The 26818-nt window shown below is 53.0% G+C and overlaps 1 protein-coding gene across 5 annotated transcripts in view; it reads left to right on the forward strand.

The window, feature by feature from the left end:
* Window positions 1–1918: 1918 nt before the first annotated feature.
* Window positions 1919–26818, forward strand: part of CXCL12 (C-X-C motif chemokine ligand 12) — a 28346-nt gene continuing 3446 nt past the window's right edge. Inside the window, exons 1-4 of one of the 5 annotated variants that reach the window (XM_082673798.1) lie at window positions 1919–2050; window positions 6273–6390; window positions 8569–8655; window positions 22777–22883. In XM_082673798.1, coding sequence (XP_082529924.1) covers window positions 1990–2050; window positions 6273–6390; window positions 8569–8655; window positions 22777–22883 — 373 coding nt within the window. In that variant the 5' untranslated portion in view covers window positions 1919–1989. The other 4 variants (XM_082673801.1, XM_082673799.1, XM_082673802.1 and 1 more) reach the window with 4 other exon arrangements.

The raw sequence follows: 26818 nt of genomic DNA on the forward strand, positions 1-26818 counted from the left end.
TGCAGGTAAGGCTCCACAAGCGCGGCTGTCGCCGGGCTCTGGCCTCTGTGGTGTGCCCCTAAGTCCCGGCCACCCGATATATGACTGAACCTTGCAGCTTCACCGGTCTGTGCAGTGATCTGGGGCAGGCCTGAGTCTTGGTCCACTCGGACCGCAGGAGCGCGGGGGAGGTGGTGGGGGGAAAGGGGGGAAATGAGAGACTTCGCCACCAGAGGGCGTCCGAGCTCAGCCGCCGCGCGCCAGCTTGTCAGCAGCGGGCTAGGGCTCCAACTGGGAGATTACCCTCCCCAGGTCTCCCTAGAGGAGGTGGAGACCGGGGAATGCCGGAGGACCGTCTTATCCATTGGATTGTTAGTTCTTTAAGGGCAGGGACCAAGTCAGTGGGATTCCCGGCTCTACACCCAGCACCCAGAAGCGGGCTCGGCCCAGAGTGAATGAATGAATGAATGAATACAGGTTCACAGAGCACCTAATTGGGCGCGAAAGTAGTTTGGGGAAAAAAACGAAAAATGCAAAAGACACCCATCCCCACGGCCGGAAACCCGGGGCTCTCGCAGCTTCCTGCTGATTGCCCCTTCCCTTGGCCCCCAGTTGGAGCAGCTGAGCCCAGGCCGGACGGGCCCCTCCCACTCCCCCAAAGCCAGAGATCCGGGACTCCAGAGACTTGTTCCCACCAAACACCCCTTGAATGGACGCGGGGACAGAATCCACTCCATTGTCAGGTTATGAGGGAAAGAGCAGAGGGAGGTGGCCGGAGAGGCTTGTGACCACTGGCGAGGCTCAGAAGGGCGCTCTTCTCACTCCTGCGCCTCCCAGACCGCCGCCTGCTTGCAACCCTGTGCTCTGCTGGGGCCACCTCGGGTGTCCAGGTTAGGGTGCGGCAACCTACCAGGAGGGCTGGACACCGCCGAGAAACGACCCCGTGGGTGTAGTTCTCTGCACCAGAAAGACGTGGAGCACCCTCCTGGATGTGGGGGGGGGAGGGGAGTTCTTTCATCACTTCGGGCATCCTTTGGGGAGAGGGAGAAAATAACTGAAGTGTAAACAATTATTTCTAGCTTCCATTTCTTGAGTACAGACTATGTGCCAGACGCAGTGCTGAGCACTTCGTGGTGGTCGGGAGGGGAGTCTCAAGTCAAATCCCACAGCTCCCCTCCGCGGGGTGGGAACTGGGTTTATTCCATTTCACAGTGGAAAGAGCAGGGGTGCAAAGGGCTAAGTAAATTCACGTTTACTAAGAGCCTCCGGGGCGAACTGCCGTTATTTCCTTTCGGTGGCAGAGCACTCTATTTTAGAGCTTCAATTTCACAGTTGAGGAAACTGAGGCTCGGCTAATAAGTTATAGCTCTGGCTTGGAATCGAATCGGAGTCGCTCTGACTGCAAAGACTAGTCTGTTTCCCTTAGTCCCAGCTTTCCCGGCCGCGGAGCAGCGAGCTGAAGCCGGTGGTCACCTCCAGGTCCTACACTCCCCCAAAAGGACCCTCTTAGCTACCCGGGACGCAGCTGGCCTAGCTGGCCCTCACCTCTAGGACCGACCTGTTTGTTTTTCTTTGGTTCTCATTCTGTTCCCGCCTCTGGGACTCAATCTTTCCATCTGCATAATGGGAACAGTAACCAGTCCCATCCCCGACCCTCACTGAGCGGCTGACTTCCTCGGTGCAGGTTAGGCCTACAAAGCAGGGCCCAGCGTAACCGAGAGGTCAAAGGCTGGGGCGCACCGCAGGCCCAGGAGCATCCCGGGCGCGGAGCAGGGGTGGGAGGGAGGGGACGGGGGAGCGGCCGCGTGGGAGGGGACTCTGGTCAGAGCCCCGGGCCGCAGGCAGAATTCGGCTCCAGGCCCGCCCCTTGCCGCGCGCCCGCCCCGCCCCACCCCGCCCCGCTTTCGCCTCTAAAGTGCTGGGCGCGCGCCTCCTGCTGCCGCACTTTCACTCTCCGCAGTCGCATCCCCTCCACGTCCTGCCTCCGTCCACCCGCCGCCCGCTCTTGCCATGGATGCCAAGATCATCGCTGTGCTGGCCCTTGTGCTGGCTGCGCTGTGCCTCAGCGACGGTGAGTGCGCCCGGCGACGGAGGCGTGGGCAGGCGCCAGGCTCTTGACTCCGTGCGGGGCCACGGCTCCTCTGCCCCGGCCCGCGCCGTCCCGAGCGAACCTAATCCGAGCCGCTTTGCACCCGGGAGGTCGAGGCAGCCCACCTCGCGGGGCGCGCTCCCTCGGCGTGCGGCGTTTGAGGTCCCCAGCGTAGCGCCCCCCGCGCTGAGGCTCGCACTCCGCTGCTGAGCTCGGGTTCCGGGACGCGGGAGCGGCCGCCAGACCTCGGGCGGGCTGCAGAGCGAGGTCGGGCAGGATAACTGGATGCGAGCGCGCCCAGGGCGCTTTCGGAGCCGGAGCGGGAGGGCGCGGAGGTGTGGAGCCGAGTCGGGAGCCGCGGGTCCCTGGCCCTTGACCATCCACCTCCCAGCTAGTGCCTTCCCGCGGCCCAGCTCGGTTTCCAGAGTAGAATGGGCTCCTGGCTCCGTGCGAGGCCACGGCTCCTCTGCCCCGGCCCGCGCCAAGGCCCCGCTGAGCACCGCGCTGGAGATGCGTTCTGCGGTTCCTGTTGGAGAGAGCGCTTTGCAAAGCCTGTCTGGCATCGCGACTTGCTTGTGGTGGCAATGCGATCGGGTGCAGCTGCGAGGCGTCCCTCGCAGTCTTATCGTTCCGAGCAGCTGTCGGGTTTGCAGCGAACGCCTGGCTGCGCTTCTGTACCGCAACGCGGTCCGCAGCGACGCGGCGAAGCTGGAAGCGCGTCCAGACAGTGCCTTCCCTGCCTCTTTCTGGGGTCACCCAGGAGAGGCCCAGGGGCGATCTGGGTCATGCATGCGCCTGCCCAGCCCCCAAAACACACCTGCAGGCTGGCGCCTTTGTCGCCAGACAGGCGAGCACTGCTCTATCTCGGAGTGAGCGCTGCAGCAAAGTTCAGTCGCCAAGGCTTTAGGCCATGGGGAAAGGTGGTGTACCGTTTCACTGTGAGAGGGAGAGAGCTTTTTTCCTTTTGAGGCTTAAGCGAAATCTCACTGTCCTGTTACAGGACACCACTGCTGCAAACCAAAATAAACTGTTGCCTCTGAACGCACAAAACAAAACCATGTCAGCACGGTCAGGCCATGCTGAGCTTTCTTGGCTGCGAAGTTTCCAACGAATCCTGCAAAGGGTTGAAGGACACTGTGCTTGGTGCAGCTGAGGTCTGTGCAGGGCCCCAGGCCCTGGAGCAGTCTGCTAGGTGCCAGCTGAAGACCTCTGCTGCATTCTCACTGGCTGGTGGCTGACCACCTGGGAAGTGTTCTTTAAAAGTGTAGCAAGTTGCTGGTCAGAGCTGCAGAGAGACTGGCACCAAAGGGAATTCAGAATTTTTCTGTAAGCTGAAAAAGTATCCTAGCCTGTGTCTTTACACTGACACTGACACCCCCAACCCAGGTCATGGGGCACACTCTGGTTTGGGTATTAACAATTGAGTGGTTTGGTGAGAGTAGACGTGTCATCATCCAGCTGTGGGAGGAAATGGTGCTTCTTCTAGCTGCCCCCTCCCCTGGGGAACTGCAGAAGTGACTAGAATGCAAGGACCCAGGTCCTTGAGTCCTGGGCATGGCTGACCTGGGGGGAGCACAGAAGGAGTGGGGGCCTCATCCACAGACTCCTCCTGACTCTGGGAAGGGTTGGTTGCTTGCCCATCTGAGTTGCCCTCTTGGCAGCCAAGTGGCCAAGTCAGGGTCCTGGGCTCCCGCTTAGTCGGGCTCTCCTTGCACGCATAGGCCAGAATGAACTTTTTGACCACCTGGAGCCTGTGTACCCATGCTGGGTCCCCTTGTTCAGGCTCTGACTCGGGCTCCTGCCCTCCCTCCATTGGCTAACCTCAGCCAAGCAGCTGGGTCCCCGGATGCCCTGGGCTTCTAGGGGTTAAAGTCAGGGTGGGCCCCATTCCTAGGCCTGGCTGGAGGGGCTGGCTTGGGCGCTCTTGTCTCTGCATTAGAGTGGAAGGACTGCTCCGGAGCGGAGCCAAGTTCACCAGAAGCCAAGTTCCCCCGAGCCCTGGGTAACATCTGGACCAGTCAGGCCTCTTGCCTGTACACGGACCACATGCAAAACAGTTGGAAAAGTTAGTAATATTGACAAAAAGCTGGCAGGAAGGTCACCAGCTGGACACAGCACCTAGCTCTCTTGGTAAGAACACTTGGGGCTCTGTCACTTTAAAAAACCTGTTGAAATTCTCCACTTGACAGGCAGGCAACTGGGTCCTGGGAGCAGGAATAAAAATGGCCTTTGAAGGAAATGGATAATCCCAGGAGGTGGAGAGGGGAGAAGAGAGAAGGAGAAAGCTTGTGTTCTGAGCTCAGAATGGGCTCTGAGTTCTGGCCTGATCGCCACTGCTTCGCTAATGGACTCAGAACAGCATCTCAGGGACACGGGGGAGGAGCAGCCCCCATCTTGCACAGCGCTGCCCCCAGCAGCTGTCCTACTGTGCACCTTGCAGTCTGCTGCTCTGGGGTTGGGACCAGTCCTGCCTCACCAGTGGGCCCCACATGCCGGTTCTGCTCAGCTCTGAAGGACCCCTGAGAATTTCAGGGGAACCTGGAGGCAGGACACTCGGAGGGGAGACTTTGGCTCTTCCTTTACCCTGGCCACCCAGCCCCCAGCTGCAGGCCACTTTCCCAGGTGATCTGGTTACAGGGCCATACAGACTTCTGCAGGGACCCGGTACACTTGCTAAAAGCCAGGCCCCAGCAGCGACTTTCTGGACTTAGCCCAGGCGTAAACCTGAAGCCTGCTCCAGGCTCTCCAGTGCCACGAGTCACTGAGAGCCTTGAAGCCAGGCTTTCTTCTTCCTGGTTTTCAGGGAGTCGAGTTTGGTCTTGGGGGGCCAAGGTGGTCTGCTTTCCGCCTGACTTGTTGGCCATGCCATCTCTTGACGGAGTTCAGCCTTGAGGAAAAAAAATTAAGTCCCTCACTCACAGGCCTCCCCAGCTCTCTTGCCCCACATATGGAGCTTCAGAACCACCAGGAGCCCTCTGGGAGCTCTGTAAACAGGCAAACTTTTTTTTTTTTTTTTAATCTCTGGACTAAATATTCTCAGACGTACATTTAATCCCTGATGAAAGGATCCACAAATTCAAATAATTTGGGCTATTAAGTAGGGCTTGGATAAAATCTGCAGAAAACATGCACACATCCACGCACACACACACGCGCGCGCACACATCCACACGCGCACACACACACGCGCGCACACATACACGCGCGCGCACACGCGCGCGCGCACACACACACGCGCACACACATCCACGCGCGCACACATCCACGCGCGCACACATCCACGCGCACACACACACGCGCGCACACATACACGCGCGCACACATACACGCACGCACACATACACGCGCGCGGGCGCACACACACACACACAAAAGTCAGTACCCACCACCCATCCCCCGGGGCTTGCAATTCTAGACTTCCAGGGTGAGCTGTGGGTTCTGCAGGAGCCCTTTGCTAATTTACACTAATGAGTGTCAATTATGGTATTTTGCAAATTGGTGAATTGGCAAACAAAGATGTAATACAACCCAGGAGGCTGGAGCATCCCTGCACAGGCAATGAAAGCCACGTTTGCCTCCAGCCCTGGAAGTGCAGGGAGAAGATGGGCCCTTGCCTGCCCTCTGGGGACGCCCAGGTAGGAAGCCGGTGGGATTCTTTTGTGGTTGCCTGGGCTTAAGGTAAATGTGAGGACAGAGAAGACTGCAGGTGGGGGAGGGGAGCATTCCCAGGGGAGCTGCAGTGGCTCCTGGGAGAGAGCGAGCCTGGAGCCTCCTTCTTCCCCCTCCCTGGTCCCTGAATCGGGAAGTCTTTCTCAGTTGGCCATGGAGGAATTTATTTTGCAAAGAATAACTAGGAACCTCAGTACCTTGGACTGAAACAGTTCTCTCCTGTGATTAATGTCCTTCATCTTGAGACACCCAAGCGGGGGCCTTCCGATTTTAGCTTCCCTACCCTCCTAAGGTCCAGCTCTCCTCAGGTCCTTCTGGCCTCTTGCCCTGTAGAAGCTGAGCCTCAGCCCACTCAGAGCTCCCTGCGCTGCCCAAGGAAAAGGTCTCTGCCAGGATGCACCCATGACTCCTCCCATCGTTCCCCATCCTACCCTCATTCCACCGTCTGATCACTCGGCTGCAGACTCAGACACACTTGTATCCCCAAGGCCTGGCAGGATAATAACAAGCTGCTTTGTTCTCGTTACCTCTCTAGGGAAACCGGTCAGCCTGAGCTACAGATGCCCTTGCCGATTCTTTGAGAGCCACGTCGCCAGAGCCAATGTCAAGCATCTCAAAATCCTCAACACTCCGAATTGTGCCCTTCAAATCGTGTAAGTCTGAACATCCTCCTCCAGGGATGTTCCATTTGATGGCCATAGTAACACCTAATTCACAGACTTGTTAAAGCTAGAGAAATGACACATGCCGAGTGTCCAGGCTCGAACCTGGCATAATTAGAGGCAGCTGATAGTGCCACCAGGCAGGAGTTTTAAAAGCTTCTCTTACCCTTGGTGCCGTGCTCACTCACAGAGGGTCCTTGCCTCTTCTTTCCAAACTTCTTCCCTTTAGTGCAAGAGATGGGAGCACATTCAGATGCACCCTTAGACTGGAGAAACATGGGATTCACCAAAGTTTCTTTCTGCTGAAGTACAGTAAATTAGCCAGCCCCTTGCTAGTAACAGTTCTGCCAATTTCAGGGCTTTGGTGCCCTAATTTAATCCTTTATCACATAGCACAAACTCACAAGACTCAAATTCAGTTGAAGTCATCGTTAAACTGTTTGGTGAAACTCAAAATTACCAGCGCACTTAACTGCATTTTCTGAAAAGCCAACACACAAGGTTTCAGTTTTGCTGGTGTTGATGGCAGCTGCTAACATTTGATTTTATTCATGTGGGAAACGAGACATACCAAAATCACACATACATGAGACACTAAGATCTCTCCTGGAGAGCAGGAGCCTGAACCAAGTCCAGAAAGAAAGCCACACGTGGCCGTCCATTGCTCGGCCCTCCGGTGCCCATGTGTCCCCGTGCTCGCTCACAGCGAGCTTGACCATGTGTCTAGATGTCGGGGAGTGGAGGCTCAGGGTCTCCTGGGCAGAGCTCACCTCCTGAAAAGTCCCAGCACTAAAAGCAAGACGGGAACACAGCAGTTGGAGCAAAAGCTACACCCATCTGACGACTCTCCACCCAACACCAACTGGTTTTAGGTTTGACTTTTCTTTTTCTCTAGCCTTTGCTGCCTTGAATGTGTTTGTCATTTACAGTATGCTTTAGGGCACTAGAAGACGAATTTTTTTGTTTTCATTTTCTTTGCTTGTAATAAAATACTCTCTTTTGAGAAGTATTTAATCAGATAATGAATTCAGCGAGGATGGGCCCACTTTGCAGTGCAGACTCTGTGGGTTCCCTTGCCTCGAGGTTGAAGGAGCCAGATAGAATCCTCATGTCTTTCCGGGCAAACACATTAACAAACAGCAATCCCCAGAATTGGACCTGGATACGCCTTGCTCTGAGCCAGGCCCTCTGCACAGCTCGTTGACTCAACAGGCAGGCTGTGTGAAGACTCCTGGTGTCCATGAGCCTCTGTGCTGGCCGCACGGGTCCTCCTAGACCCCGAGCGGCTGGGCGGTGGTGTCCTCGGCCTGCTTGAGATTACCTGGTACCCAGGGGCTTTATGGAGAGGGATCCAGAGACAAGTCCAGGTCCTCTTCCAGGAGTCTTCAGAGAGGGAGGCTCTGAGTAAAGGTGAGAATTGGGAGGAAGGTGCAGTACGAACTTTCAAAGAACAAATGAGACCATGAACATTCAGTGAACTTGTAAAATCTCTCTGGAAACCATTTTCTGGCAAACTACCTAGACTACCTCTCCCCCTCCCCCTCCCCCTCCCCCCCACTGCCCCTCCCCGCACTGTACTCTCACCTCTCCATCCCCCAGCCTATGCGGTACCCCTTTGTAGGTCTCCTGCCTCTAGGCTTACTCTTAAGTCTGTCTTCCATGTACTATCAAGATGGTCCATCAAAAGAAAAATCTGCTTCTGCCACCCCACAAGGTCCCGTCATAAACAGAATTGCAGATGAAGCCCCACTGCTTTGCCCCTTACATCTGGCCGCGGGCTTCTTGAATGTCCTGTCTCCCAAATTCCTCACATCCGTCTCTGCACTGTTACCCCTTTGGGCTATTTGCTCTTGCTTTTCCTCCCCCCTTTACTTCACTTGCCCAGCTCCTACTTATCCTTCAAAAGGCAACTCAAATGTTCCCTGTGTGAATTCTCCCTGGACTCCTTAAAGACTTTTCTTCACTCCCCAGTGTCTCTGGGGTAAAACTTGCAGCACGGCTAGCACTGTCTCCCCAGCACACCTGGGGTTCCTGCCGAGCCTGAGCCTGCCAGGCGGGGCACCCCGCTCCAGTTGGGTCCTAACCTGGGTGTCGGATGAGCAGATGCCCAGGTCACAGCCACGCTCCCCTCCGATCAGCTGCACACTGTCGCCTCTTCTGTTTTGCCAGGGCAAGGCTGAAGAACAACAACAGACAAGTGTGCATCGACCCGAAATTGAAGTGGATTCAGGAATACCTGGAGAAAGCTTTAAACAAGTAAGCACAACCACCAAAAAGGACTTTCCACTAGATCCACTTGAGGAAAGCTAAACCCATGTGAGATGAAAGGGCAAAGGTGTGGGGGAGGAAGGCCTGAACGGTGAGGACCAGGTGTGCCTGGGGGGCAGCGCACTGACCTGGGCACGGGCGAGAGGTTTGCCCAGCATGTAGACAACTGCATTTATAGCCTACGGTACAATATCGCAGCGTGTGTTCATCTGTGCCCCGTACCTTTCACATTGGCTGTTTTATAACTGGGGTTTTTCTAAGACATTGTATCATCCCAATAGCATTTCCCACCAGTCCGTTCCCTCATAATCATCACAATCATCATCATTCTCATTACCCTTTTTTAAATCGATGATTACTTCAAGCTTTGTATTTGGTTTGTTTTGGAGATTCTCCTTTTCTCCCCGGGGGAGTCTGAGCACAGTCAGGTGATGGCCAAGCAGGGAGCTCAGATAAGCATCCTTCCTCCAGACGCTGAGGCTCGGAGGAAGACTGTGGGCGACTCCAGCAGGGGGTGCCTCTCCTGAAATGACAACCCACGTGCTGACCAGTGCTAGGCAGCGGCCACTACCTTCGCCTCCTCTTTCAAGCTCAGTGATTGGACGGGTGGGCTCCATGCAGAACCGCCATCACTGGGGACTGTGCTCAGAGACCCTCTCCGGGTCACTCCCGGCCTCTTCCTGCCTCCCAGAATATGCTTTCATCTCGCTTCTGCTTCTCATTTCTCTACGCACCCAGCTGGAGGAGGGTGACCGCAGGGCTCCCACCCTGTGGCCCCCTCCTCCCTTTGCCCGCCCCTCCTCTGCAGGCCCTCTGTGAGATCCTTCTCTGGCCTCCTCCAGAACGGGGCTGGCCCTCTGCTGGGGGTATGAGATCATGTCTCCTCCTTCCCGTGAAAGACGGTCTTTGCAGAATCAAAGGCAGTTTTCAATCTGAGAGCTTGCTTTGAGGAATTTGGTTTCTGTAATTGCCTCTGAAACCTACGTATGCCACGGAGGCTCTACAAACTCTGAGGTTTCTGAAATCAGGAGTGAAAAAATAGATGAATCAACGAGCCTCTTGCCACTAACCCCTCCTCCTGAAGCCACAAGATGGTTTCGGGTTCCAATCAGAACTGTTGGCGAGATGGAATCCCCTGCATAAACGTGATCCACAGATGGGCCTGGTGGTATTTGTAACTTTTTTGCAAGGCATTTTTTTATATATATTTTCGTGCACAATTTTTTAAACGTTACTTTAGTAAACAAATGTATTTCAGAATATATTTATAGTCGAACAATTCCTATATTTGAAGTGGAACCATATGAATGTCAGTGGGTTACATTTCTCTATTACCGTAAACTACTGGCGATTTGTAAAGAAATATATATGATATATAAGTGTGACTGCAGCTTTTTAATGTTACCCACAGTGTATTTTTCCACTTGTACTAAAATTGTATCAAATGTGACCTTATATGCACTAGCAATAAAATGCACATTGTTTCATGGTATAAACCTCCTACTGTATGTGGGAATTTATTTACCTGAGGTGAAGTCCATTAGTTTTCAGACTTGGGGCTCACACACATTTCTGGAATTTATTCGGATAAGCTGGCCTGCTGGTCAGGTGCCTTGCATCCCTCCTGCCGAGTTCACATGCAAGTGACAGCACATGGGCCTTGCTCAGGAGCAGATTAGATCTGCAGCTCAAGTTTTTATGTCTCTTTTTTTTTTTTTTTAAACCCAGTAGAAGCAGTGGGGCTAGTTTTCTGAAGAATCATATTTGACTCACTAATTCCTCCTCCCCTTCTTACTGCTCCTTGGTCCTCCTAACATCCCCACGTAATCTCCAGAGACTCAATCCTCATCATATCCAGCTTTCACATTTTCCCATGTAAAAATCCCATCATTCCAGCCCATGGCTAATATCAAGCTTTCTCAGGAACAGGTGGCCTTACCCCATAAATCATTAAATACCATTCAGCTTGAATCATTTTAATGTGACAGTCAAGAGCCAATTGCTCTAATAAAGTTGCTGTAATAAAATTCTGCTAACCAGCTCTCTCCCTTGCCCTCCAGAACAATCCCAGTCATTCCCAGGGGGTGTGTGCACAGGCGTCCAGAAAGGAGAAGGTGGGATCAGGCTGCTTCCTTTCTCTCCTCCTGGAAGGCCATGTGAACCTTGGGCCTCCAACCTCCAAAGCTTATTCGATTTGAAATGCAGAGATTTTAAAGATAAAGCAGAGAGTTCAGCTCTGCATTGAGATGTAAAGAAGCCCTAGGAGAGCAGGTTGGGGTGAGACGGAAGACCAGTCCAGCCTGGCCCTGGGCGTGCCTTCCCACCCTTTCGGATCAGTTCACGGGTATCTGTGTTCTGGAAGCCCGTCTAACATTTTTTGGAATTGGGGAAAATGTCTAATTTATTTTAATGAAGTACTGACAGACAGTGCTTTGCCCGGGGGCCTCCAGACCTGAGACTAAAGACAGGGTTAAACAAATACACGGGCCACTTTTATATTGTGCAGACTGAGAAAGATTCCTGTTTATTTCAACGTTATTAATGGTTCTACTAATTTTATCTAAGGGGGCGCAGAGAAGAAAAAGTGGGGAAAAGAGAAAAGATAGGAAAAAAGAAGCGACAGAAGAAGAGAAAGGCTGCTCAGAAAAGGAAAAACTAGTTATCTGCCACCTCGAGAAGGACCACAGTGCACTCTGCTCTTGTGTCTCCCGGCGCTTTGTAAATCTGCCCCAACCCTCCTCCAGGGCAGAGCCCCTGCTTCCCGGGCGGGCGCTCAGACTTCCATGGGGGAGCAGCATTTTGCCGCCACTGTGGCCACCCCGGGTCCTGTATTTATGTGCTTTTTAGGGCCTTTCCTGGTCTGCTAAGTTAAGAAGAAAGTAGTTGTACAAAGACCGGGGTTGGAGTCTATGACACAGAGCCTGTGTGCTCAGGACTCTGTCTAGAACAGCCTGGGACTCCGGAATGGCCCAGCGCTCCATCTAGAATGGCCCAGGGTCTCTCTCCAGCATCACCCTGGGCTGAGGAGCCTCCACCCTGCCCTCCGCTCCCTCTCTCGCAAGGCCCATGATCACGAGCGCTCAGAGCTCACACAGCTCCACACCCTTACGATCTGCGTTCCCGTCTGGGGCCAGCGTGTGGCCACCTGGCCTGTGCACAGAGCGGCCCGCTGGCCCAGCAGCCGGCATCTCACCCAGCAAGGGCCATGTGCCTGACACCCTCTCACCTGCCACTGCCGGTGGCATCACTGCCTTTGCGGGGCAGAGCTGGCTGTGGCCATGCCATTTGCAGGCGGTAACTGACTCCTTTCCCCAAATGCCTGCTGCCTGGCTCTCCACCACTCTGCCACCTGGGGTAGGACTTTTCTGGCCTCTCCCTCCCTGGGCCTGGGGCTGTATGAGCGTCTTTACCTCCAAGCTTGGGCGGGTTTCTTCAGACTGTGTGGGGAGAATGGCTGACGGCTCCGCATTTCCAGAGAGCAGTTGTGGAAATGCTTCTCAGGGAGCCTCTTTGCAGGGCAATTCACTCTGTAGATTCTTTAAACGGGTCCCTGATGCAGAGGAGTTGTGTGAAGGGCCTGTAGCTCTGGGGACCCCTAGCCTATTCCCTTCCCCCTTCTGCATGACCCCAAGTGATTAGGTTCTGGGACGCAGCTGCCTCGGTCCTCACTCACCACCCCGACCTCAACACACATACACACGCAGATTCAGGGCTGAGCTTTCTTGCCAAGTCTCTCTAATTTGGACTGGAAGGAGGGGGATCACAGGGGAGAGCAAGGCCCTGATTTCAGTAGTGCTTTGAAAAGGGAAACCTTGAATATCTACTCTTCTCCCCATCCCCCTGTCACACATGGACACACACTCACCCTGTACCCCAGACCCCTGGTCATAATTTCAGTACATGGATCCAGAAAGACGACATGGTTGAAGGATGGGGCACATGGATTTCAGGAGAAGAAACCCAAGGTCCTTGCCTGTCACCTGGGTCACAGAGCGCTGTGTCCCCCTCACGCTTTAGTGCGCTCCTTTTAATTGCAGCATAAGGAATTACAGCCATTACTTTTCCTCACTGGAGAAGTGTCCCCCTAGGGCACTGTAGCCAAAGACTTTTACTTCCCACTGCCATCCCTTGTACCTGGCTAACTCCCCCAGCCTGTGGCCCTCTTGCCAGCAACAGGGATGGCAGGCCTGCTCCTGGGCGTGTGGGTTGCTCACTTACCTCATCCTGCCTGTGGTGCCTCCGAAGGCCTCTGCATGGCTGCTGGGCTACCCAGGGCTGCAGTCCTTTCCGTGGAAGCCAGCAGCAGTTCTTGTCTGCAGGACCTTGGCCAGGGTAGCGCTACTCTTACAAAAGCACCTGCAGAGGGTCAGACCTGTGACTCCACGCTCCCTTTTTCACACCGCAGGAGCAGTACATTTCTGTGCCAGAGAGGGTGACAGGTCTGTTCTGGGAGAGCTGTTTGCCCTGTAGCAGCTGTGGGTCAAGCTATTGCTTCCCTGAGGTAAGCAATAGCTTACAGACTGCTTTCTGCAGTGCCCAGGGAGACAGCACGGGCCACCTCTCCTGGGGGAGCCAGGGCTGCGGGGACTCAGAGGGTTGGACCCACATTAGAAAACATAGGCAAGCCCCTGTCTGTCCTTATATGACTCCATTGGCCCTGGGGCCTCACTGTATCTGACCAGCGGGCCTCAGCCCCGCTGAAGGCAGGGTCGCCGTGGAAGAGCCGAAGAGCTGGACCTCCATTCCGTTGTGGGTTGAAACTGACTAGGCAGCGCTCGCGCGTCTGCCACCAGGTGCGCATGCGCGGTCCCAGTGCCGGCTGCCTGGGCGCCTAGCTCCGGGGCCACTCCGCCGCGCCAGCCCAGAGGTCCTGGGGCTTAATGTCTATGCTGGGCTAAGGCATCGCACTTCGTCCTGCCTTGTGACCACTGTGCCATGCCATCTCCGTGCCCTTGTTCGTCCATCCGCCCTGTGCTTGCTGTGCCCACCTGCCCTCTCTGCTTCCCGCCTTCCATCCGTCCTTCGCTTCCGCCATGCTGTCTCTCTCATTTCAGTCCCCCTGCTCAGGGTCTCGGAAGGCAGAAGCACCACAGAGATTTGGAAATCAGGGGTGTGTCCCCGGCTGGAGCGGGGTTCAGCGTCTCAGGTGTGCGGCCCGACCACTGCAGGAACCCGCCTTAATGGTGTCTCCCTCTGTTCTTGTTAACAGGAGGTTCAAGATGTGAGAGGCGCAGGTTGGGTCAGACGCCTGAGGAAACCTTACAGTAGGAGCCCAGGTCTGAAATCAGAGTTAGGAAGGGTCTGTAGCTAGCCACCCCCCTGCACCCAGGCAGGCCTGAATGCATTTCCAAGAGCCTTGTCTTGCACAGTTTGCCTTACTTCACCATTTGATTATGTAGCAAAATATATGGCGTTTATTTCTCATTTAGTCTGATTATCCAGTGTCACTGGCGACAGATAGGAACTTAGATTAAGGCCATTCTTTTACCTGCTTTGTTATAATATCCTTCCCGGAACCCCTTATCTAGCCAGAGGTTTCTGAGCTGTGCAGGCTGGAACCCCAGACGGAGGGAGCCTTGCCCACATCACCGTGTCCAGGGTGGAGAGCCACCAGGAAGTGTCAGCACCAGTGAGCGTGGGCAGACCTTAGTGAAGGCTGCCCTGTGCAGGGGCGGAGGCGGGTGGGGGAGAGGTTCTGGGGAGCCAGGCAGGAGCCTCACCCTTCCTCAGGGTGAGAGCAGGGTTCTGCCTCTTTGGCGAGTACCGCAGGGCTTCCCTGAGCTGAGGCAGGCAGGAGTGTGAGGCCAGGGCAGGGTGAGATTCACCCCTCATCCCAAGCTCTCCTCTACATCCCATCACGTCCTTCTCATCATTCTCTCTCTCATCCATCATCATGTGTATCCAAGACTGTCTCCATGACCCAGGAAAAGGACTCTCTCAAGAGCAAAGCTTTACTTTAAACTGGGCACCAAGAAGTAAATCAAAATGTCTCGTGTTACCTGGTCCTGGAAGCACTGTGCACGTCTGTGGCTTGTTTGGAATATTGTCCATTGTCCAATCCTGTGTTTTTGTTCAAAGCCAATGTCCTCGGTGCATGCACTGTCAGTTCCTTAAATGCAAAGCCTGAGAGTGAGGAGATGCCCCTTGGGGCCTTTGACCAGATTTTTGATTAGGGCTGTGATCCTTTTGGATGGAACCTTGTTTTCCCCATGATCACAAACCCATGTTGGATCAACAGAGCCCAAGGGAATTCGGTTTGCAGCAGTATGACCTTCGAGGATGCAGACCCTCAAGGCGTCTGTAACTGTTGGTACCTCAGAACTACAGAGAGTTTTGTCTTCGCGGTGTCAGCACTGTTTGGGGAATAACAAGAAAAGAATTTTCAACTTTTTTTTGGTTTTGAAAGCCCAATCCCTAAAATAATCAATCCTGGACATGAAGATTCCTTCCCGATTAAAATCTAACCTCATTTTTTTCACCATTTGATGATCCCATCATCTCTTAACTTGGCACAGTGGCCCCTGGACCTTCTCTGCTGCCGCTGTCATCTTGTGCTTACAGGATGTCCAGCAGGGCATTCCTCTTAGAAAAGAATGGGCTGGTTGGGAAAGTAGCTTAACAATCCTGACGTTTAGGGTGTTTCCCTTTATTGAGAGCAGTTTGTAGAGCTGCATTAAACAGTTTAAAAATCTCACTTTCTGAAAAGGAGGCACTTGAGGGCTTTTGGCTTGTTTTGTTTTTCATTTGGTCTCACTAATACTTTTCCCCTCTGGTTAAGTTTTTTTTTTAATTAAGAAAGCAGAAAAAAAAGAAGGGCAAAACAAGGAAATGTATCAATTGACAGGATGATGTAAACAACATGCAGAAAGGATATTCTTGTAAAATAATCTTGAATTGTAGGTGTTCTCAGATTTAATAACCTTTGGGTTATCAGTACCATGTGTTAGGCATTTCCATAAATATGCCTTTAAATTAGATCTTCATGCAAATAGACGCAAATCCATCAACCAAACAAAAATTCACATCCTCAAACCAGCTTTGTTATATTGAAAACAATAGAGTATGGAGGGGCCTTTATTAGTTATAAGGGATACAGAGCTGGTTTCAAAACCCTCTTCTGAAGTTAACCTGTCACTACAGGCCTTCTGAATTATACATGAAATGATCTAATTTTCAGTGGGAGAGTCATTTTCCAAGTAATCCAAGACATTTTAAAATCTCATGGAAATTTTGGAATTACCATCCCCTGGAACCCATGAACCAGAACCATTAAATCTCTTTCTCCAAGAAAATTAACATGGCCCTAAATAAATCTTGACTACAGTTAAGAATAATTTTTGTTTCTCCCCTATAGGGGGAAAAAATAGATAAGAGGAGAAACTGCAGGAAAAATGATTTGTGTGACAATCCCTCTACTTGCAATCTGCTCCTGAGTGGAGACTGCCCAGCTGAAGCAAATATGCATTTAAATAGTCCATTTGCAAAGGAAAAGGCTCTCCTGATCCCCTTTTGCTTTCAAAATACAAGTGGATCACTTTGATTAGGGGTCACCTAGCTGTTCTTCCTGGTCCAGTGCTGCCTCTACCTGACCTTCCCTTGGGCTCCGTGTAACCTCCAGGGTGGTCCTCCACTGCCAGCCTTTGCATCAGGACCCAGGCAGAGAAGACGTGGGGGCACTGAACTCACAGACGTGTTGTGTGTTGGAATCCGAATTTGTGCCTTGTGTTGTTTTGCACCGTTCTTTGTCCCACTCCGGCCAGGTGCTGAGACCCCAGCGAGACACACGAAGGACCCTCTGCTTATCTGCCTGTCCTCCAGAGAAAGGAGGGCCAGCTTTGAGCAGAGGGCCTGAGTAGCAAAAGGTTGCAGTCCCCACTGTGTGAAGTCCAGAGAACTTCTAAGCCTTTTCACTTGATCCGATTTGACCTTCCTTTTCTGACTGCCCCCTGGTGTTATCACTATGGGATCTCTCACTGGGAGTTCATCACCTTTCCCAGGTGGTGCATCCTTTTGTAGCTGGATGAGAATTGTGGGGTCCTGATCTCTCTACACATATTCCCTGGGAAATTTCCCATCCCTGGGAAATGTCCCTGGAAACCTTCAAGTCCCCTAAGGAGACCACTGACATTGTCAAGTTGAAAAATCCCATAGACTGTTACTCTGCAACCTCGCTGGACTCTCAGTCTCTGAGCGGTGATGGGTTCAGTGTTAAATGCGATAAATACTGTATTTTGTATTGTTTAAACTGCATCTCCCACATAATGTGAAAATGGTCCAGGAGAAGGCAGCTTTCTATATGCAGTGTGCTTTTTTTTTTTAACAAGTAACAACTCCTTTTGAGAAACAACAATTTCTACTTTGAAGTCATATCAATGAAAAGATGTATATGCACTTATAATTTTCCTAATAAAGACATGTACTCAAATGTAGCAGCCAACGGTTTGAAATTAGTGTTACCATTTGGAACTCTCCAGACTTGGTTTTTCTTCCTCAAACCCAACACGGAGGGGTTATGTAGTTCTAGCTGCAATAGTCAGTGAAAAACAGGCCACTGTAATCATACTCATCATAGGCAAGAATTCTGGGGGCAGACTTGCGTCTCCTAGTCTGTGTACTTAGCAGGGGGAAAGGCTCTCCCTTTTCGCTGAATGTCCCTGGTTTTGCGGGAATCCCTTCTTAAAAGCGAGCCAGCCCGCTACTCCAGGAGGGATAGTTTTGTGCAAGGGCCTGGGTGTTTGCCTGTCAGCCGTGGGGAAGGAAACTTCCACTCTGTACTTCTCTGGTTTAGTAGAAGGCAACAGAGGCCCCGTCCCCGAAGGCATGGCCAGACACCCAGCACCTTTTGTATTTTCTGTCCTGCACCGGGGCCTCTGCTGGAAGCCAGTTGCTGATTCAGCCAGCAGTGTCCTGAATACTGGGGACAGGGGCTGAGCCCAACAGACAGGGTTCTGTCCTCACAGAGGTCGGTCAGCCTTTCCCATTTTCCACCACATCCTCTCTGAGCCAGTCAACCATGATGGAAAGAAGAGGCCAGCACAAAGCCCCCAAATCCAGATTGTTCTGTCCTCCAGACCCTCTTGCCCACATGCCCAGATGTGACCACGTCACCCCTGTGCTCAGTACATCCCGGCTATTTCTAGGGTGACTGCAATGTGGTTACCAAGTTGCAGATGAACTGGAGGAAGAAGGAAGGATCAGAGAGACCACGTCAAGAGGCGGCGTGGCGTCCTGGGACAGGCATGGGAGTGAGGATTAGCAGGCCAGTGCTTGAACCCTGGTCTTCTCTCTGCTCACTGTGTGACTTGAGGCCCTTGCCTGACTCTCAGTCTCCCCATGTAACGCTGGAGCTTAGAATCACCAAGAGCTGTGAGGATTAGACTGGGATCCTTCTCTCTCACCCCACTGCTCCCCGGGGTCTCCAGTGTTGGGATAAGATCCTGCCTGCCTCTGCTTAGACCCTCAGCAAAGCTCTGATACCAGCTGGAGCTCAAAGTGATCTTAGAAGTTGAGCTTTACCCACTTAGCCAACAGATGGGGGAAAGTCTGTTGGTTGGGTCTTGTAGGTGTCCCGGTGCCTGTGCGGTGCTGGCCCCAGCATGTCCCACCACTATCCTGGCAGCGGGAACTCACAACCTAACCTCTGGATTAATTCCACGGAATGATGTTGACTCTTCAGAATGATGTTGCATTAAAAAATAATAATAACGAATAACTGGACCCATGTCCTACCATGCTTTACACAGCAGATGGCCCCCCTTTAGCCAGCCGACAACACCCGCCACGCCAGGCCCGGTACTAGGTGGGCAGTGTGGATACCGTGGTGAGCAAGCTGGCGTGCCCCCTGATTTCAGGGAGCCTGTAGTCTGGGGGACTGTCTTGCAATTAAGTGAGCATTTTCGTAAAGCTTGGTAATGTAGGTCAGGGTGCATCCAGGGGTCAGGGAAGCTTAGAGCACCATCGAGGGCTCCTTAAAAGAAGTGCTGCTGAAGCTGAGACCTGAGAGAAGTAGATTATTTCCAGGGAGGGGAGTATCCACTGACCCATGAGGACTGCCCTTGTGAGCCCACATGGTGTCCTGCTGTGAGTTAGAAATGGGAGCCTATTCTGCCAGGGGTGCAGCTCCCACGGGAAGCCCAGCATGACGGCAGAGAGAGCTGGATTTCAGCCCCTCACTCCCCTGCTGCACCCTTGCGTAAGGCACAAACTGCACACGGCGGCTGAGAAGGGCTGGGCCCCCCACGCGGATGGGGTCCTGACAGCTGGGAAACGTGATAAAGGGGTACCCTCGGTACAGCTGACTGCGTGGTTTAGACACCTGACCCTGGCTGCCCGGTCCAGTTTTCTGCCCCGGGAGTGCAGAGTTGTGATTCACACTTCATCAGGCTCTCCGGGTTTCTCGGGGCCTACAACTGAGAGCCTCGTTCTCGGGAGTGTGGGTAGCTGGAGAGAGAGAGACGTAGAGGGAGGTACAACTGGATGAAACAGACTCAGGGAGAGAAGGGGGGTGAGAGAGCAGGAGGCCCTAGAGGCAGGTGAGAAGTAGACAGGGAGGTCCAGCCACACCCCCTGTCCTCGGCTTCTGTGTGTTCCAGATGAATCCCTGTCAAGAGCTAGGATGAGGATTTCTCCTAATTACACCCAAATAACCATCACTGGAGGCAATTAGACAGGCATAGGGGGCAAGGCAGGTGGGGAGCAATGAGGCTCTGGACATGGGCTCGCACTTGCACAAGGAATCATTTTGGAGACCTCCCTCCCTCCTCCCCAGCCTCCCCAGGGGTCTTTTCTGGGGTTTGTCCCTGGCTTCAACTTGAACTCCAAGGAAAGACCCCTCAGGCCTGTGCTTGCTACTTTGTTAAGACTGATAAATGACCCAGAAGCATCCCCTAAGCCCCTCCCCACATAAAAAAGTACAGATTCTGTTTAGGACCAAGATGCTCTTCCTTCCCTGAAAAGCACCAACCCAACCCGCCCAGCATAAATTGTGGTGAGATGGCTGAGCCGTCAGCCTGTGGAGAGCGCTAGGCCAACCCCAGAAGTGTGGAGCGGAGGCTGCAGTCCACCCACAGCCTATGTGTCCAATGAGAACAAACTGGGACAATGGATTCTCAAGTGCATCCATCCCCAGGGCATCCCCTGCCGGGCTGCAGGCTCTGTAACGTCCTGTTGGGGATGGGGGAGCTCTGCGGTGAAGAGTGCTCGTCATAGTGGGTGTTTAACAAACATTTGATATGTGAGCTGATGTCCTCGAGTTGTGAGGCACCAACAGACCCTAGCAGCAGCTTCCCGGGCAAGCCACAACCAAGCCCTGGTGTTCCTACCTGGCACTGGAGCTAATCTCAAATTCCAAGGAGGTGGTTCTGCTAAGTTTCCAGAAGTTAACACTCATTTTAGAGCAAATGAATTGCAGCTACCTCTCGGCCCGTGAAACCAAACAGAAACATAGCAGAGTGAAGCCCTAGATGGAGGGGGGAGAGTAGAGTGGCAAGGGGTGCTTGTGGGTGGGAGGAGCCTTGGATTCGTAGTGAAAGCGAGTAGCTGCGGATTGCTGTATGACCCATCCCCAGTTCAATCTAACTCAGTCCACAGGCCGCCTGCCTGCACCTCTGTAGCTGACTGGAGCTCAGAGAAAAAAGTACATCCCCGCCATCCGGTCTGTTTAAATTCCTGACACTCACCACAAGTGGGTCCTTAGTGCCGCCCGGATGCTACCACACCTCCCTGTTCCATTTCTCCTACTTCTCCTGGGTGCTGATTCCACACTTTCCTCTCTCTTTAAGTCTTCATCTCCCTCTCCCTCCACACTCCCAGCTGATGGTCTGGCTTCTATGTCAGAATGAAAGGAAGAGGTAAGAAGGGAATTTCCGTGAGCTTCCCCTCTCGTCCACTGTCTGTCCATCCTGTACCCACTGTCCCTGCTGTCACCTGGGAGTGGTGCCAAGTGCTTCTCACCTGCAAAAGAACATTTCTCCTAACTTCCCCCGTCTCCTACACCATCAATCTTTCACTGTCTCCGTCATGCCAACATGCTATGATAGCGCCCTTGGAAAGCAAAACAAAGCAAAAATAAAAACAGCCTCTATACTGTATCTTCTACCCCTAGGTCCCCCTACAACTTCTACAGTATTTCTGTTTCTTATCACACAAAAGTCCTCAGAAAAGTTGCCTGTATTTCCTATGTCCACCTCCTTTCCCCCCCTCTCTCTTATCCTTCCTGAACCCACCCTACCGCTCACTCCACTAGGGCTGCTCTTTGTCGAGGGCGTCGTTGGGCCCCGTTGGGAAATCGAATGGTCGCTTATCAGTCCTCAGCTTCTTCAGTCTCTTGGCATCATTGGACATCGTGGAACACCCTCCTGGAAACGTTTTCTGGTTGGCTGTCAGGAGACCACTCCTGACTGTTTCTTTGGCTTCATGCCTTCTCGTGTCTCTTTGCTGCTTCCTTCTCATCCTCCAGACGTCATCCAGACAGGAACACCCCGGGACTCAGTCCTCAGATGCTCTTCTTAAGCACCAGGTGAACTCACTCACTCTCTTGGCCTTGAACTCCATGTGAAGGTTAAGGAAACCAGTGATCTCTGTCCTGGACTCTCACCTTGTAAACTCAGCACCTCCTCTGAAATTTACCATATGCAAAATGAAACTGCTAATTCCCAATTTTCCCCCAACCTGCTCATCCCGATTTCTGCAAATAACAGCTCTATTTCTTCCAGTTGCTCAGGCCAAAACCTTTTAGTTATCTTTGATTTACTGTATTATCTTACAGCCCTCAGCTAAACCATTACCAAACCCAATTAGTTGCCTTCAAAATATATCCAGAACCCAATCACCATGCTACCATCTGATCCAAGCCACAGTCATCTCCTCTTTGAATCCTTACACTAGCCCCTAAGCTGGCCCACCGTCATGTCCTGCAGTGTCCTCTCAACAGCAGGAAGGGTGGCCGGGCATGGTGATGTCACCCCTACTCAGACCCTCCAGTGGCCAACAGAGGCTTACCCCTGTGGGCCCCTGTCATCTCTCTGATGTCACCTCTCTCTACTCTGGCCACGCTGGCCTCCTCTCCCTTGAACAGGCCAGGACTGCCCCTGGCAGAGGACCTTTGCACTTGGTGATCTCTGCTTAGAAACCACATGGTTTACCCCCTCCCTTCCTTCCGTCCCTGATCGCCATCAGCTTGTCAGAAAAGCCTTTGCAGACCCCCGATCCTGTACAGCAGCTCCTCACCTGCATGTACCCTGGCACCTTATCCTGCTTTTTCCTGTCCACAGCACCACCTGCCCTGTTTACTTGCTTGCGGACTGCTTCCCCACAGGAGAGGTTTAATACCACGCAGGAAGAGAGGGGCTTGGTCTGTTTCACTCACTAATTATTCTTCTTTGCGGCTGGTACATAGAAGGTACTAAAGCAATATTTTTTGAATGACTGCCTGATAAATCAACAGGATGCTAACATATTGGATGTTTTCTTTGCTTATCTGTAAAATAAAGAGAGCAATGCTCGCAAGGTTGTGCGTTCATTCATGCACCCAAGGTCACACTGGTAAGTCATTACTTGCATCCAATTCATCTTACTCTACTGTCCGTATGTCAGTGGTCACACACATGACCCTTCTCTAGAATCCCCTGTGCCTGACCCTTCCCCCCCCTGAAGTCCCCATCACATGAAGAACCATAGTGGTTCATTTCCTGTGAGTCCAGATTAAAGAATCATCCCTTTCCCCAGAGGCCCCTCCTTCTGAGCGTTCCTCCCCCCTGTGAGGATCTGCACACGCTCCCTGTGTAGACCACAGGGCCGGTGAGTGCTGGGCTGGGGTCCAGTTGGCCGGGGGCTCAGGGGGAGGACGGCCACAGCCAGTACAGGTCCCCAGGGACGAGATCTCTGCTGCTGGCGTTTCATCACAGGCAGTGGATGGCTGGCCAGACCTTAGGACCCAGCAAGAACCCTAGAGGAGCACGATTCCCGAAATACTGAGCAGAAAAGAACAATCTACAGGGGTCAGCTACAGGAAACTGAGGCTGTGTGACCACAAATGGACACGAGTGGGAAGTGACAGGCTGGAGGGGTTCCAACCTCCATAACCATCAGGATTCCCTGCCTCATTTCTAGGGGTGCCCGTGTCTTTCCCACTGCCCTTCCCAAGTGGAGGGCTCCAGGTACCTGGATGCTGCTGGCTTGGCCTGAAGGCGGATGCTGGCAGCCAGACCCAGGAGGAGGTAAGGCCAGGGGCTGAGAGCTCAGGAAGGTGGGTGGCAGCAGGGGCTGTGCTCAGCTTTCCTAAGCAGCAACAAAGCACTGCACTGCCGCTGGAGAAGTTGCTCAGGGGAAGGGGTGACCTGTCAGCCGAGAAGGCCCCAGCTGCAGCCACAGGCTCTCACCTTGTCCTGGCCTCTTCCCGGGCATTTTCCTGAACACGGGAACATCAGCCCAGGTCACACAGGCTTGTAGGCCGTGAGGAAACAACCATTCTGAGCATTCCTGAGCTGTGGGGGAGGGGACTGTCCTTCCAGCCACTGTGGGAGCCCCCAGCACCAAGCCAGGTCCTTGGCACCTAGGCACGAGGCCTGTGAGGGACCAGCTCTTTCCAGTTCTTCCCCTGACAGATCACCTGCCCAGCCAAGGCCTGCCCCCTGCTCAGGAGGCCAAGGGGAACCAGGGGCTAATGCATTCACCACGCGTTTCCTATGTGGGCAGGACAGAGTTCCCGGGGGGAAAACAAACCCCTCGGTCAGGTGCTTTCCATCCTGCTGACATTTCTGGTGCCGCCTGCACCTGCCAGGCCCATAGCAGTACTTTCTAGGCATGGTCTTCTTGTCCTCCCAACAATCCCACGAGAGACCAGCCCTCTCCCGTGTGATGGACACAGGTCTGGGCGGCCATGGAGCCTTCATGCCTCAGAGCTGGGACGTGGAGGGGGCATTTTGGCTCCAGTGCACCAGACAACCCGTCCTTGCTGTTTGCAAAGCGGGGCCCCGGGCAGAGGCGGGGCGCAAGGGCTGCCGGGTTTCGGATCCCTTCTGCCCTATATGGCCCAAGCGTATTTCCAGACCTTAAATGAGAATCCATGTAGAAGAAATGCTAGGCAGACTCTGGCTGTGATGTCAGTATAGCCTGTCAGAAGCAGCAGTTTTTAAAAATGAAACAGCACTGAATAGAAAAGAAGAGAATAAATTGGAAAATATGGGAATATGTCACACTTACTAAAGGGAAGAACAATTCACACTCGTGTGGGTATGTGTGTGTGTATGTTTCATAACGTCAAATGCAATTTTTATTGTAGACAGTGGTCAAAAGTGTACTGGTCTTGTGTACATACAACCCAGTGATGAATGTGTCTCACCCTCCCTGAGTAGAAGGAAAGAAGTTAGAGGATAGCACTAGATTTCCTTGATTCAATGAGTTAAAAAAATTCTTATGTTTCTAAAATGAGGATGCAGTAATAATAACATTATGCATCAAATGGCTACTTACTTTTTTTTTTCTTTCCTAAAGAGCTGTAGGCTTCTCTAGAATAGCAAAATCAGATCTAACCTACCGTGTACTTTTCTGGCCCATGTTCTCAAGTGGCAGGGGAGCAGGAGCCAGATCCCCACCATTATGCCTTTCCAGGGAGTCCAGTTCCAAAGGGGACCCCAATTGACCTCCCCAAGCCTGGTCTGTACGCAGGAAGCCCAAGGAGCAAGGGCCTGGAGCCTGGGTTCCAGAGAGGGTAGGGCCTGAACCTCAAGGTTCCCGAAGAGCGAAGCCAGAGGGAGTAGTCCCCTGGGCAATAAAGAGTATCGGTGATGCTGTTAAAATGCCCTTTCAGGGTCCTTAAAACTGGAGTGATCCTGGCCCCCGATGTGCCCAAACAGTCCCAGTGTCTGCCTATTGTCCCAACAAAATCACTAATAGTGCCCTTTCTCCCTCAGAATGTCCTAGTTTGAATGACAAATTATATGGCCGCCTTATCAAAGGAGGAATGAGTGTGTGGACTCCGCTAAGCTCATGCCTGCTTCTCCCAGCCCTCGTTCCCCTCTTTCTCCTCCTTTCCCTTCAGGAAAGCCTGAACAAGCCTCAGGTTCCTGTCCCACTTCCTCCCCTGGCCCTCATCTCCTCTGCTCACCCAAACCAGAGCTGCTTTCTGGGCTATCTGAATCCCTGGCCCAGCCTTGGGCCCCTCATTCTCCCCAGAGGCCAGGTACAAGATAGGGCAGCTGGCCCAGGAAGAGGAGACATCACAACCCACAGAGCTTTGGAAGAGTCACTGGACCCACAGTCAATGCCCACCTGTCTCAGACCACACTGGGGACCCAGGGAAGCCTTTGTACCTCCCTGAGCCCTGGTCTCCTTGTCTGTGGTTCCTCATCTGGAACTCACAGAGAGGGGAGAAGGGACAACCCTGGATTGCCCTGGAGGTGGGCAGGGCAGGCGCCTGAGTGCAGGGAAGCTACCAACGTTGCATTCATTGCATCTTCCTTGTGCCCGGCACACAACACACACTAATGGGTGCTCACTGCAAGGGAGATGGTGTTCCTACTTTGCACATCAGAAAAGTCAAGTTAAGTACTTTCCCAAGCCATGTGTGTAAAAGTAACAGAACTTTGAGTCTCCACATGTTTTATTGCACCATCTGTATCACCAGTTAGTCCTCCTTCCTGTGTGTCTCAGAAGTAACCATCAGCCGTGAAGGGATGAAAGGGAGGTGCTGGGGTGGAGAGGGGTTATGATGACAGGCGGGAGTCACTTTGAGCCTAAAAGGCAATGGACACTCTTTCACCATCCACTTAGCTGGGGGCTGCCCAGGGATAGAGGGGTGACGTGATCGCGACTCTCATGGGGTCTGCACATGCAACGTATGCAGAAGTGTCTCCTGGACGTGACCCTGTTGACTGACATACCCCCAGCCACGCGCAGCCATGGACTCAGGAGTGTGGGTGGAAGAAATGCATTCTTGGGTTGGAAAAGGGGTGGGGGTTAGACCTTGCCCTGAGCAGGTGGCATGGAGGGAGCCAAGGTAGAGGCTGATAAAGAATAACAGGAATAACAAGGACAAGAATGATGCCCGCTAACGTTCCCCACATGCTGATTGTGTGCCACACAGGGCTGGCTGCTCTAGGTCTGCGACCTCATTCAAGCTGGGAGAAAGGGAGTGAGCTGCTCAGGGCCACGCAGGATCAGTGGCAGACGCGGCCCAGAGCCACCCCATCTCTGCATGGTGTGGGCTTGAAGGCTAGCGATGGGGGCTCTGCAGCTTGATATGTTGGGTTCCAGGGAGTGCGGTGCTGGGCTGGGGTTCCCCTCCCTGTCTTTGCCCCTCAAAGCTGCCAGCATGAGACTCTTTCATTTTTCAGGGCTGCCTCCCACGTCCTCCATTTGTAATCAAACCCATATCTTTATGAAGCGCCAGGGGCTCTTGGTGACGTTCATCCCCTCAGCTGTCTGTGTTGAGGGTGTTCCTTTGCTGGAGACCAGACTGGGATAAAGGGTTAAAGCCCACCCCACCCCCCGTTCAGCTTTTTCCCTAGGGCTGTCTCCCAGTGGGCTCCTCCTGGGGTGGCCTGGGCTGTTTGAAGTACCCAGGGCAGGATGTTCTCATGAAGCCAGGATTCAGGAATTTTTTCAGATTCATGTGGTTAGGCTCTGTCCTCGGCCTTAGGGTACACAGGCCCACAGTCCACCCACCCTGGGCTCAGCCTGTTGCTTCCTTTCCCTTCCTCATCCCCATGCTGCTCTCTGTCTATAGTCTCACCCCATCCACAGGGACCCCAGCTCCTAGCTCAGCCCTTCTCCAAGATTTCCCACTCACCCAGGGCTTTGGGCCCTGTTCCCCTGGGCCCATCATCAAGAGTCACCAGCTCTGCCCAATTTCATGGAAATTTCCAGCTCCTAAGGCTCCATCTTGGGTCTACCACTCGCTCATTGCAAGAAATTTTAATTACTTGCTGAAGAAAATATTTAAACAAACAACTGAGGTTGTGTAATTGCCACCGGCTGCAGCTCCCTGACCCGCAGCTCTGGAAGTGTTGGGACAACTGTGCTCTGGGCTGGACCCAGAAAGAGTTGCCCATCCCTGTGACACTTCAACACACGTGGCGCATCTGATTATAAGTCTGCTAATGAGGATGTGGTTTGAAAATCATTTTTGCTCCTTTATCTTGAACTGAAATTC

The sequence above is a fragment of the Grampus griseus genome (assembly GCF_964374135.1).
Source record: "Grampus griseus genome assembly, chromosome: 16".
Lineage (NCBI taxonomy): Eukaryota > Metazoa > Chordata > Mammalia > Artiodactyla > Delphinidae > Grampus > Grampus griseus.